The sequence below is a fragment of the Triticum aestivum genome, chromosome 3D, assembly GCF_018294505.1.
Source record: "Triticum aestivum cultivar Chinese Spring chromosome 3D, IWGSC CS RefSeq v2.1, whole genome shotgun sequence".
Classification (NCBI taxonomy): domain Eukaryota; kingdom Viridiplantae; phylum Streptophyta; class Magnoliopsida; order Poales; family Poaceae; genus Triticum; species Triticum aestivum.
This window is the reverse complement of record NC_057802.1, coordinates 70329137-70342943: the sequence shown is the minus strand read 5'-3', so window position 1 is coordinate 70342943 and position 13807 is coordinate 70329137. Positions and strand designations below refer to the sequence as shown.

The following is a 13807-nucleotide window of genomic DNA, read 5'->3' as shown; positions in this document are numbered from 1 at the left end:
GAAACTTGAAAGTAAATTTATTCGTACTCATCCTACTTTGCAAAGATTGTTTTTTGAGCTTCCCGAAATAAAGAACCATAGAGCTAAAAATTCGGCCACTCTCGTTCTTATGAATGAGTTTGACTACATAATACGGGAAGCTAGGGAAATCTTCAATTTTTATGGTATGAATCATGAAAAACCCGTGATAGATGAAATTCTTTACAATAGTGACTATGCGCTAAGGCATTTGCTTGGGGATAATAAAATCTTTGATGAGAATCTTAAAAAGGAAGTACCCGTTCTAGATATAATCCAACAAGTTTTCAATAATGTTAATCAACATTACTCTTGGATTGTTGCAGGAAATCAAAGGGGTTATGATGAAAACCAACTTATGAATGCTAAAGTTTCCATGAATAATATGTTTTATGTTGTGTTTACAAAACCCCAAGATGAAAACACCTCTAAGAAAATTAAGAAGAAGGATGAAAAAACTTATTTCCTTGCTTTATGCCTAGCTAAGGGCGTAAAACTATAGCGCTTGTTGGGAGGCAACCCAATGAATAAAATTTATTTTTGCTTTTTGCTTTATGTTCTTGTGTGTTTGCACAATTATATTACTGTTATGATCGTGTTTTTTGTGTTTTAGTTAGTGTTTGTGCCAAGTAAAACCTTTAGGGTCTTCTTGGATGATAGTTGTTTGATCTTGCTGAAAAACAGAAACTTATGTGCTCACGAAAATAATTGTTAAAAATCACCAGAGTGTGATAAAATGCCAAATCTTTTTGCAGAATATAATATACAAATTACCCAGGTCTTCCTAATTTTTCAGAATTTTTGGAGTTACAGAAGTACTCGAAATAGTCAGATTGCTACAGACTGTTCTGTTTTGACAGATTCTGTTTTCTTTGCGTTGTGTGCTTGTTTTGATGGCTCTATGGTTTTATTTGATGAGTTTTTGCCATAGAAAAGTTGGAATATAGTAGATATAATTCAAAAACAAAATATGAATTGGTTTGATACAATACTTATAGTAGTGGTTTGCTTTCTTATACTAACGTATCTCACGAAGGTTTTGTTGAGTTTTGTGTGATTGAAGTTTCCAAGTTTTGGGTTATCTTATAATTGAGTTTGCTTTCTTATACTAACGGAGAACAGAGTTTTAGTCATCTTGCCCATGAGGCATGGTTCGCAAGTATCAAATGATTCATAATCAAGTGATTCCAAAAGTCCATCCGCATGGAGTTTCTTCATGCGCTTTATTCCAATATGACCTAAACGGCAGTGCACAAATATGTTGCACTATCATTATCAACTTTGCATCTTTTGGCATCAATATTATGAATATGTGTATCACTACGATCGAGATTCAATAAACCATTTACATTGGGTGTATGCCCATAGAAGGTTTTATTCATGTAAACATAACAACAATTATTCTCTGACTTAAATGAATAACCGTATCGCAATAAACATGATCCAATCATATTCATGCTCAATGCAAACACCAAATAACATTTATTTAGGTCCAACACTAATCCCGAAGGTAAAGGGAGTGTGCGATGGTGATCTTATCAACCTTGGAATCACTTCCAACACACATCATCACCTCGCCCTTAACTAGTCTTTGTTCATTTTGCAACTCCTGTTTTGAGTTACTAATCTTAGCAACTGAACCGATATCAAATATCCAGGGGCTACTATGAACACTAGTAAAGTACACATCAATAACATGTATATCAAATATACATTTGTTCGCTTTGCCATCCTTCTTATCTGCCAAGTATTTGGGGCAGTTCCGCTTCCAGTGACCATTTCCTTTGCAGTAGAAGCACTCAGTCTTAGGCCTGGGTCTAGCTTTGGGTTTCTTCATGGGAGCGGCAACTTGTTTGCCATTCTTCTTGAAGTTCCCTTTCTTTCCCTTTTGTCCTTTTTCTTGAAACTAGTGGTCTTGTTAACCATCAACATTTGATGCCCTTTCTTGATTTCTACCTTCGCCGACTTCATCATCGTGAAGAACTCATGAATCATTTTCGTCATCCCTTGTATATTATAGTTCATCACGAAGTTGTAGTAGCTTGGTGATAGTGACTAGAGAACTCTGTCAATCACTATCTTATCTGGAAGATTAACTCCCACTTGATTCAAGCCATTGTACTACCCAGACATTCTGAGCATATGCTCACTGGCTGAGCTATTCTCCTCCATCTTGTAGGCAAAGTACTTGTAAGAGGTCACATACCTCTCGACACGGGCATGAGTTTGAAATACCAATTTCAGCTCTTGGAACATCTCATATGTTCCATGGCGTTAAAAACGTCTTTGAAGCCCCGATTCTAAGCCGTAAAGCATGGTGCACTAAACTATCAAGTAGTCATCATATTGAGCTTGTCAAACGTTCATAATGTCTGCATCAGCTCCTGCAATAGGTCTGTCACCTAGCGGTACATCAAGGACATAATTCTTCTGTGCAGCAATGAGGATAATCCTCAGATCACGGACCCAGTCAGCGTTATTGCTACTATCATCTTTCAACTTAATTTTCTCTAGGAACATATCAAAAAATAGGGGAGCTAAACCGCGAGCTATATATTGATTCTACAACATATTTTGCAAATACTATTAGGACTAAGTTCTTGATAAATTAAGTTCAATTAATCAAATTACTTAAGAACTCCCACTTAAAAAGGCATCCCTCAAGTTATCTAAGTGACACGTGATCCAAATCAACTAACCCATGTCCGATCATCACGTGAGATGGGGTAGTCATGAATGGTGAACATCTCTATGTAGATCATAGCTGCCATATGATTCACGTTCGACCTTTCGATCTCCAGTGTTCCGAGGCCATGTCTGTACATGCTAGGCTCGTCTAGTTTAACCCAAGTATTCCACATGTGCAAAACTGTCTTGCACCCATTGTATGTGAACATAGAGTCTACCACACCCGATCATCACGTGGTGTCTCAACACGACGAACTATAGCAACGGTGCACACCCAGGGAGAACATGTTTACCTTAAAATTTAGTGAAGGGATCATCTTATAATGCTACCACCATACTAAGCAAAATAAGATGCATAAAAGATGAACATCACATGCAATCAAAATATGTGACATGATATGGCCATCATCATCTTGTGCTTTTGATCTCCATCTCCAAAGCGTCGTCATAATCTCCATTGTCACCGGCTCGACACCTTGATCTCCATCGTTGCGTCGTGGTCTTCTCGCCAACTATTGCTTCTACAAATATCGCTAACGCATAGTGATAAAGTAAAGCAATTACATGACGTATGCATTTCATACAATAAAGAGACAACCATATATAAGGCTCCTGCCGGTTGTCAATAACTTTACAAAACATGATCATCTCATACAACAACGTATATCACATCATGTCTTGACCATATCACATCACAACATGCCCTGCAAAAACAAGTTAGACGTCCTCTTCTTTGTTGTTGCAAGTTTTACGTGGCTGCTACGGCCTTCTAGCAAGAACCGTTCTTACCTACGCATCAAACCACAACGGTGTTTCGTCAAGTTTGTTGTTTTAACCTTCTTCAAGGACCAGCCGCAGTCAAATTCAATTCAACTAAAGTAGGAGAAACAGACACCCGCCGGCCACCTTTATGCAAAACTAGTTGCATGTCCGTTGGTGGAATCGGTCTCATGTGCGTGGACATGTAAGGTTGGTCCGGGCCGCTTCATCCCATAATATTGCCGAATCAAAATAAGACGTTGGTGATAAGCAATATGAATATCATCGCCCACAACTCTTTGTGTTCTACTCGTGCATATCATCTACGCATAGACCTGGCTCGGATGCCACTGTTGGGAAACGTTGCATGGAAAACAATTTTTTTCTATGCACACGCAATGATCTATCCATGGAGATGCATAGCAACAAGGGGGAGAGTGTGTCTACGTACCCTCGTAGACCGTAAGCGGAAGCGTTTGACAACGCGGTTGATGTAGTCAAATTTCTTCTAGCTCCGACCGATCAAGTACCAAACGTACGGCACCTCCGAGTTTTGCACACGTTCAGCTCGGTGACGTACCTCGTCTTCTTGATCCAGCAAGGTGTCGAGGTAGTAGATGAGTTCCGTCAGCACGACGGTGCGGTGACGGTGATGGTGAAGTGATTCTCGCAGGGCTTCGCCTAAGCACCGTGAGAATATGACCGAGGGTGTAATCTGTGGAGGGGGCGTCGCACACGGCTAACAATTGATGTTGTGTGTTGTAGGCGCCCCCTCCCCACATATATATAGGTGGGAGGGGGAGGGAAGAGGCCAGGAGGCACCCAAGGGCTGGCCGCCGGCCCCCTTGGGGCTTCCTTGCCCTGTGCCCCCTGCCATATTTGACGGAGGGGGAAGGAAAGAGAGGGGAGGGGGAGAGAAGGAAGTGGGGATCCTAATCCACACTTGCCTTTCTCCCTTCCCCTTTCCTTCTCCATCCCTGGCCGACCCATATGTGGGGCGCACCAGCCCCTTGTGGCTGGTGCGTTCCCCTCTTGGCCCATAAGGCCCATATTTTGTCGGGGGTTCCCGAAACCCCTTCCGGTGACCCAATAAGTACCCGGTACCCCCGAAACACTTCTGGTATCCGAATACTATCGTCCTATATATCAATCTTTACCTCTCGACCATTTCGAGACTTCTCGTCATGTCCGTGATCTCATCCGGGACTCCGAACAACATTCGGTCACAAAATCACATAACTCATAGAATACTAAATTGTCAACGAACGTTAAGCGTGCGGACCCTACGGGTTCGAGAACTATGTAGACATGACCGAGACACCTCTCCGGTCAATAACCAATAGCTGGAACCTGGATGCTCATATTGGCTCCTACATATTCTATGAAGATCTTTATCGGTCGAACCGTTATGACAACATACGCAATTCCTTGTTGTCTATCGGTATGTTACTTGCCCGAGATATGATCGTCGGTATCTTCATACCTAGTTCAATCTCGTTACTGGCAAGTCTCTTTACTCGTTCCGTAATACATCACCTCATGACTAACTCCTTAGTCGTTTGCTTGCAAGCTTATGATGTATATTACCGAGAGGGTCCAGAGATACCTCTCTGATACTCGGAGTGACAAATCCTAATCTCGATTTATGCCAACTCAACAAACACCTTTGGAGATACCTGTAGAGAATCTTTATAATAACCTAGTTACGTTGTGACATTTGATAGCACACAAGACATTCCTTCGGTATCCGGGAGTTGCATAATCTCATAGTCGAAGGAATATGTATTTGACATGAAGAAAGCAATAGCAATAAACTGAACGATTATTATGCTAAGCTAACGGATGGGTCTTGTCCATCACATCATTATCCTAATGATGTGATCCCGTTATCAAATGACAACACATGTCTATGGTTAGGAAATCTTAACCATCTCTGATCAACGAGCTAGTCTAGTAGAGGCTCACTAGGGACACGGTATTTGTTTATGTATCCACACATGTATTTAAGTTTCCGGTCAATACAATTCTAACATGAATAATAAACCTTTATCGTGATTTAGGAAATATAATAATAATCATTTTATTATTGCCTCTAGGGCATATTTCCATCACACCCGCCACGTTCGTCCTCCACCCCGATTCGGTCGATTTCTTGTCACCGGCGACTATAAATCAGCGAATCTACGGCCGCCGCCGGATTCGACGCACCTAGTGTCTATTATTCTTTCAATACACATTGTATATTTTTCTTGTACATTTTTTAAAATATATATTTTTGAACATTTTTCGTATACATGTTAAACATTTTTCAAATACATGTTCAATATTTTGAATGGCATGAATTTTTTTCCTGAACTACACAAATATTTTTTATATTGTATACACATTTTTTTTTAAACATCACAAACAAAATTTTGAAACACATTACATTTTCATAAAATGTCACATGCATTTTTTCTGATCGGCATGCAACATTTTTTTTTTGAATTACACAAACAATTCTTAAGATGTCACGACATTCTTTTGAAACGCATGAACTTTTTTAAATGTCATGTTCATTTTTTGAATCATGCTAACTTTTTTTTTACATTGTACAAACATTTTTTAAAATGTCACTAACATTTTTTTTGGACGCTATCAACACTGTTTTTTGAATCATGCGATGGATGTTTTTAAAATTTATAAGAAATTTCTTTTCTGTTTTAGAAGCATAAGTAAAAGTAATGAAAGAATAGAAGAAGAAAAACACGCCCCGTGTGTTAGGCCGCCCCATTTAGGGGGCGCCTAAGGCGAGTGCATCATTTAGCTCACATCAGTGGAGAAATAGCAGCACCCTCTTCTTGCTGCTCTCTGAAGAGGCCTTCTCAACTTCTTCTTCAACTCCTTGTCGATGCTTTCCTAGTGTTGTCTTTTTCGAGAGCACGCAAAGCGCGTGCCTTACTTTTATAGAAGAGAGCAAGCACAGTTTACAAGAGAGTCTAACGAGCGCGAGGCACCCGGAGACAACGCATGCACGCCACCACTCCTAAGAAATCAAAAGCTAATCTCTCACAAAGCGTTGTAAGCTATCACCTCCCTGAATCGCCATCTTCCATTCGCTAAGTTCCTCAAGGATCTTCTTCACGAGTTCTTGTGCGTCCACTTGTTGCTCCGCTTTGTTGAACACTCTGGCATTCCTTTGCTTCCAAAGTGACCATGCCGTGCAAATGACCATGGTGTCGAACCCACGTTTGTCTTCCTTCGCGAAACCCAATCGTTGCGACATCCACCATTCCACAAAGGAGTCCGTACTCACGGGGCAAGAGATCTGAATACGTAACTTGTCGAAACAGCCCATCCAAGTGGCTCGCGAGTAGCCACATTGCACCAAGATGTGGTCAACAGTGTCTTCGTCCTGTAAGCAAGTATAGCAAGCCGAGGTGTGATCTTGCAACCCATGACGAGTGCGTCGGTCCGCCGTCCACAAGCGAAGTTGGCAAGCCAACCAAGCAAATATCTTGCATTTGAGAGGTGCAATGCTTCTCCAGATGGCTGCGGCGTAAGGGCAACTCGGCAGACCCTCACAAAGACGAGAGTAGGTGGATTTCGCCGAGTAAGCCATAGAGGATGCGCAAGGCCACAGAAAACTGTCAGGTGACCGGTCATCTCGCTGCACCGAAGCAATGGCGTGCCTCAAATGCATGAGCTGGATAAGAGCCATGTGTGAAGAAATGAAGGGGATGTCCAGTGACCAATGCTCCTCCTCGAGTGCCCATTGCACTGTCCTGGTGTTGATGCGGCGTGTGTCGACCATCTCATTTCCTTTCCATTTCCTGGCGTTCCAGATTAAAATAGTAACTATGTGTCATTCAAATGCATAGAAAGCTCATGGAGGAGTGAAGTCACTTCGGTTTGAATGGCGCATGCATGTGCTCAAGTCATGAGCCCACTTGACCTGTCGGTGAGCCCATGGTGATGTTTGTGGGATGCTCCGCGTCATCGATATCCTATTATACGACTGTAACCTAATTTGTACTCACTCCATCTTTGAAAAGAAGACTTATAACTTTTGGTTGAAGTCAAACGTTGCAAAGTTTGTAGAAAAAAGCTATCAAGAAATACGATACAAAATTAATATCATTAGGTATACAACTAAAATATTTTTATGTTATATCTATTTAGTGTGGTAGTTGTTGAAGATTTTTCTTACAAACTATGCACGGTTTGATTTTAGAGGAGGGAGTAGAAAATAACACAATTCCAACAACTTCGTATGCCTAACATACCTACCATCGTAAGCACAACTGGACCGAAAGACAGTCTTGACAAGAAGATTGGCTTGGTGTGAGACAAGAATCGTATTCTCCCCGAGCCACCCTCAGATGACAAGAATCGTACTTTCATGCCAACCACACGTCGAAAGCAGAGCAGCTGACAGGGCCTGCCACTAACCGGTGTTCTCTTGGAATAAAGGTTGCGTTGCGTTTCCTCCGACGTTGGCGTATCGCCACTCTCAAGGCAGAATGGCCCCATGCAGCATCTCAATCTCCATATGATAGTTCGGCGACGGCGAGCTCAGCTTTCATCCGCGGCATGGGCAACACCGGGCCGCCGAGGATGGCGTCGTGGTGCAGGCACTGCGGCGCGAGCATCGCGGCGCCGCCGGCGGGGCCGAGCTCCAGCGTCCGGTGCGCGCTCTGCCGCCGCGTGACGCGCGTCGAGCGGCACCGCAGCGTGGGCAGCGCGTCGAGCGCGCTCGCGCCCCCGTCGCCGCCGCGGACGGCGCGCTCCGCCAGGCTCGAGCTGCCGGCCGGCTACCCGGCGTCCCGCGGCAAGAAGCGCGCCGTCCTCGTCGGCGTCAGCTACACGGGCACCTCCTACGAGCTCAAGGGCACGGTCAAGGACGTCGAGCTGATGAGGAACCTCCTCCGCGACAAGTTTGGCTTCCCCGGCGACTCCATCCTCGTCCTCACCGGTAGTAACTAATCCAAGAATCTACTGTATTCACGAAAGAAATTATCGACCGAGAAGCGATCAAGAAGTGTATCTGATCATCTGATGTATGATCGATGTGTTTGTGGTTGTGGCAGAGGAGAGTGACGACCAGAGCAGAGTGCCGATGAGGGAGAACCTGCTCATGGCGATGCGGTGGCTCGTGGAGGGGTGCTCCGCCGGCGACTCGCTGGTGTTCCACTTCTCCGGGCACGGCGTGCAGAAGCTGGACACGGCCGGCGACGAGGTGGACGGGTACAACGAGGCGCTGTGCCCGCTGGACTTCGAGGAGAAGGGCAAGATCCTGGACGACGAGATCAACGAGACCATCGTCCGGCCGCTGGGCCCCGGCGTGAAGCTCCACGCCATCATCGACACCTGCCACAGCGGCACCATCCTCGACCTCCGCTACCTCTGCCGCCTCTCCCGGTACGTACATACGTGCCTACTACGTGCAACCGCAACGTTTCTTTCAGACCGTGCTGTGAGTGATCTAGTGATCTTGACGACGAGTGAATCTTTGCTGTGATCCATCCAAGGACCGGGTACTGGCAGTGGGAGAACCACATCCGTCCGGGGAAGCCAAAAGGCACCAACGGAGGCCTCGCCATCTCCATCAGCGGCTGCAACGACGACCAGAAGTCGACGGAATCCAGTGTCCAGGGCTTCTCCGATACCGCTGCTATCGGCGCCATGACGGACAGCTTCATCAGGGCCGTGGAGTCCGAGCCGGGGACGACGTACGGGCGGCTGCTGAGCGCGATGAGGGCGACGATCCGCGACAGCCAGGGGACCGGCCGCCGCCTCCCCGGGAGGATCGGCTCCTTCGTCCGCAAGATGATCACTTCCAGCGGCGTGCAGGAGCCCCAGCTCTGCTCTTCCGAGATGTTCGACATCTACCGGAAGCCCTTTCTCCTGTGACTCTGCCTCGCGCCGGAGTTCTTCGGAGTCATGTAATTCGCTTGCCTTACCAATGATGATGCTGTCGTCCTGCCCTGCGCTGGACTTGTCAGCAAACTGAACGGGACATTTCAGTTGTACCGCAGTAGAATCAATATCAATGGTTAAAATCACGGGAGAAACAAAATAGCGGCAGCATTTTTTGCAGCGAAATTTTAGCCTAAATTGGCACAATATCCGGCGATCTCCCGCGATTTTCACCAGCCTGCAAATCGCAGGGCGAACGATGGCCAAACCACGCGCGATTTAGAATCATGATCAAAGTTGACGTCCAAACCGAAACCATATGCTTCCAGGAACAACATTTCAGTTGCTCAACCCGTCGAATCACATGTTTCCAGAAACATTTCAGTTGCTGAAACCATTGAACAGTTCAGGTGTGACTTTCATGTGGACTACTCGGCATTGAGGCGAGCTGCCTTTGCCTCCTGCAATGTGCCTAGCTACTTAGGATTATCTGTGAGGCTGACAAGGGATTTCACGATCCCAGGGCTGATCTTGTCAGCAAGGGCGCCCTTCTCGGAGATCAGAAATGACTTCTCCTTCACAAAGCTCTGCAGCTTCTTGGTGTCGAAGTCTAGGCGTTCTTGATCTGCAACATTGTGAAGAAATGCGATAAGGAATTGCATAATCATTCTAACCCTGAGCTTCTGTAACAGTCACTTCAAAAAATTGCACGCAAAGAAAATGCCGCAACTATGACACAATTACGGAATCAGATCACTACTTTTCACCAGGTAAGGAATTCATGCGGTGAACAGGAGCAATTCAACAGACTTTTGAATAAACTTGAAATAAACCCTCCTTGATTTTGAGGCTTTGCGTGCATCAAACCTACTTCGACAGGACCGAAATGCACCGAATTCATAGATCCAGATAAAAAAGGTACCTTCTTCCAGAATAGTGTGTGTTGCATGAAATGGAACACGGGCAAAAATATCTGATCCTGGAAACATTAGCCAGGTATGTTCCTTGGGGTCGTGGTTTCCACAAGTTGAGCATATCTCCTTTACCAGCTGCTTGCCTGAGGTTCCTTCCATTTCTTTCATTACGATGTCAAAGGGAGATGGAACACTACTTTTGGTTGTCCTGGCTCTTTTCCGGAGGGCTGTCAACGCCTCCCTGTTAGCATTCCTCATCTTGTCATTTTGCACAAGCTGATCCTCACACAAGAACAAACCATAAGATATCAGCATTCATATATATGACAAAAATAATAGAATAAATTAGCAACCCATACGTACCTCATGTCTAGCTAGAAGAAGTTGCTCTGCATCAGTTTCAATGTCAACCAGAGCCTCTTGAAGCTCCTTCATGTTAGAGTCCATGACAAAACTGCGAAACAATGCCAATTCATTTTCCAAATATAAGTAAATCACTTCAGAATACAATCATCTGCATACCATACATTCATAAGCAACCCACAGAATTTAAAGGTTCCGATTTCTAGCATGTTGCGACATAGAAGCAATAAAGTGCTGAAAACACATGAACAAAATGTGTTGTGCAAAAGTACGAGATCTTGTCTCTAATAAAACATATTTCAAAATACCCCAAGCTGAATCTCCTATTTCAAATAATAACTAGAAAACATATAATAGACATGACAGTTAGTGTTAACTGTTAACAACGGAGCAAAAGTAGCTAAAATTAACATATGGCAATCACAATGGAATAGATCAATAAGCGTTAAGACATGAGAGAACCTTGACCTACTTCAGGCACACGTATTTGGTACAATAGTATAATGGTAATGTAATATGACTATATATGTGGTTCTGTTCTCTGATGTCCTTGTCATTTAATAGCCTAATTGGATATCGCCGTAAAACCCTTTTGCCTCTACAAAATACTAGTGCAATGGCATGAACTGAAATTGTGTAATTAGGGAAATATAAAAAGTACTGCTGCAAGCATGACATACAAAACAAAACAAGTTTTCGAACATACAAGAGGTAACTAACCCATCAGCTCTGCACAAGGCACCAGCAAATCTTATTTAAAGACTCAATGTTTCAACAAGCAAACTAGCTGAGTATCCAGGTTTACTGAATACATTTTCTTGCTACTTTTCTAATAATCTAAACATCAATCATTTAGCTAGAAAACACCTCAACTGATACCCTTATAATGCAAAACCATCACACTATGTCCTCTACTGAAGATCCAGACCAACCTATTGAAGTATTTTCAGTTACCAGATCGCAGCTTCATGGTCTATAAACTAGTGGATTTGTAAACCCTATTGAACGATTGAAGCACAGCAGTTCTGGAAAGAAATTAGTAACTGCTATGACCTCTAGCGTTCAGGTTTCAGAGAATAATCAGGAAGCCAACCCTAGCAACTGGATCCGGATGGAAATTGGGAAACATCAGCGCTACTGCGCAGTGGCAGAGCCAAGATTGAAGCAAACCTCGTGCCAATTTTTTCTCAGCAACATTAAAAAACTTTGGCACTTATAACTATCCAAGAAATACGTCATAACATTTCAGAAAATATACCCATACGAAAACACACAAATAAAGCTTAATTTCTCAATAAATCAAGAATTTTAACTCAATGCTTAACGATGTAGCAAAATAGATAAAAATGTCAAAGTACAGATAATAGTATGTTGGATACAAAAAAGTACCAAATCAATTGTTTGCTTTATCTGTGCTTCCCATAACTACACAAAACCGGTGAAAAAGATCTCTCATCTTCAGTTTTAATTTCAACTCAATTTCTTCTACATACACTGATACACATAGACATATAACTAGTTCCAGTAGGTTTACCGGCTGTAGCAGTTTTCCACATATTGAATCACACACATGCTAAAACTAAAACTGCGTGAGAAAATTACCCAGCGACCTGGCCGGCTGGCACTGGCCCTACCAACCAAGTAGTAGCAGGCAGAGGCGGCGGCGGGGGAGAGCCCGGAGAAGGTAGGGCCGGCGCGGCGGCACCCGGCTGGAGCAGCACGGCGGCTGGCGCGAGGCGAAACGCCGGCGGGCAAGGGAGGCCGGGAGGGGAACGGACGGCGGACGTCCACAACCAGGCAGCTAGGTCGCAGAGGGCGGCGCAACCAGACTGCTGCAATCCTGCGAGACGGTGCGTCCGTGCGTGGCTAGGTCGACACGTTGACTGGGCCCTTTGTGCCTGGGGCCTAGGCCGTGTTGGGCTGTTGCATCTGGGCCCTGTACAAAACCTATAGGTAGGTGGAAGAAAAACATTCCACACCTTGGGCCTGGGTACAGCTCAATCGGGAGCTCCTAGTCAGCGCTGCAGGCGCCCGTTAACGAGCTGGCGCCTGCAGCGTCGCTGGCATGGGCCGGCCCAACCCGCGCTTGCACTCAATCGCTTTTGAAGTTAAAAAGCAATAAAACCTGAGGATAGCTGGGGATTCAAACTCTGGATCGCTTTGTTGCGAGTGCACCACACTAACCACCAGAACAAACTAAGTTTGTTGTCTTCTACAAGAAAATAGTTCTAGTTAACCTTTTCGTGCAGTAAAACATTAATATATACTCAATATAAATTATCTCAAAAAAGAAAACGTAAATTCGAAAAAAAGTTCATCAAATTTTAAGCAAAGTTCAACAAAATGAAAAAGGTTCATCGATTTTTAAAAAAAGTTCATTGAATTCAAAAAAAGTTCACCAAATTCGAAGAAAAGTTCATCGGATTCGAAAAAAAGTTCATCGAATTCAAAAAAAGTTCATTAGATTCGAAAAAAGTTCATCGGTTTTGAAAAAGATTCATTGAATTCGAAAAAATTTCATCAAATTCAAAAAAAGTTCATCGTATTTAAAAAAGTTCATCGAATTTAAAAAAGTTCATCGAATTTGAAAAGAGTTCATGTAATATGAAAAATGTTCATCAAATTTTAAAAAAAGTTCATCGAATTCAGAAAAAGTTCGCCAAATTTGAAAAAAAGTTCATGTAATCTGGAAAAAGTTCATCGATTTTAAAAAAATTGTTCATCGAATTTGAAAAAAGTTCACGTAATCTGAAAAAAGTTCATCGAATTCAGAAAAAGTTCATCGAATGTGAATAAAGTTCATGTAATCTGAAAAAGTACAATGATTTAAAAAACATGACATTCTTTCAAAAAATCACGCATTAAAAAAAGAAAGAAAAAAAAGGGAAAAACGAATAAAACTGTCAAGAATTCGCGAACCAGAAGAAACAAAATAAAAAGAAAGAGCGACTGAACTTAGCACACAACAAGCGCGATGTCTTAACGAGTCCGGCGTGGGTTCGATTCCCAGTTCTCTCACTTTTTAACGTTTCCGCAAAATTAGAGTGGGCCGGCCCAGCTTGGACTGCTGCAGGCGCCCGTTTGCAAATTGCATTGTAACGGACGCCTGCAGCGCTAAATAGGAAATGTCGGCTCAATCTGCATTCTAAAATTGTTACACAAATGTT

At 43.5% G+C, this 13807-nt stretch overlaps 2 protein-coding genes across 2 annotated transcripts; one reads left to right on the top strand and one right to left on the bottom strand.

Annotated features, from left to right (window-relative positions):
* The first annotated feature begins 7935 nt into the window (after positions 1–7935).
* On the top strand, positions 7936–9523 carry LOC123077491 (metacaspase-1). Its single transcript, XM_044499770.1, has 3 exons — positions 7936–8419; positions 8535–8865; positions 8976–9523. The coding sequence occupies exons 1-3, from the start codon at positions 8038–8040 to the stop codon at positions 9355–9357; spliced, it is 1095 nt and encodes a 364-aa protein (XP_044355705.1). The 5' UTR covers positions 7936–8037; the 3' UTR covers positions 9358–9523.
* Positions 9524–9660: 137 nt separating this feature from the next.
* On the bottom strand, positions 9661–12508 carry LOC123077492 (uncharacterized). The gene is made up of 4 exons (XM_044499771.1): positions 12243–12508; positions 10641–10731; positions 10286–10553; positions 9661–9988 (listed from the first exon to the last, which is right to left on the bottom strand). Exons 2-4 carry the CDS (start codon positions 10722–10724, stop codon positions 9840–9842), a joined length of 501 nt encoding a protein of 166 aa, XP_044355706.1. The 5' UTR covers positions 10725–10731; positions 12243–12508; the 3' UTR covers positions 9661–9839.
* Positions 12509–13807: the final 1299 nt, after the last annotated feature.

Bases quoted from the DNA above. Each gene is read 5' to 3' on its own strand.
- LOC123077491 (XM_044499770.1), top strand. From the start codon at position 8,038: ATGGGCAACACCGGGCCGCCGAGGATGGCGTCGTGGTGCAGGCACTGC. The intron at 8,420-8,534 runs GTAGTAACTAAT...TGGTTGTGGCAG, and splicing joins CTCCATCCTCGTCCTCACCG to AGGAGAGTGACGACCAGAGC. The intron at 8,866-8,975 runs GTACGTACATAC...GATCCATCCAAG, and splicing joins TACCTCTGCCGCCTCTCCCG to GACCGGGTACTGGCAGTGGG.
- LOC123077492 (XM_044499771.1), bottom strand. From the start codon at position 10,724: ATGGACTCTAACATGAAGGAGCTTCAAGAGGCTCTGGTTGACATTGAA. The intron at 10,554-10,640 runs GTACGTATGGGT...TGTGAGGATCAG, and splicing joins TTCTTCTAGCTAGACATGAG to CTTGTGCAAAATGACAAGAT. The intron at 9,989-10,285 runs GTACCTTTTTTA...ACAATGTTGCAG, and splicing joins ACACACTATTCTGGAAGAAG to ATCAAGAACGCCTAGACTTC.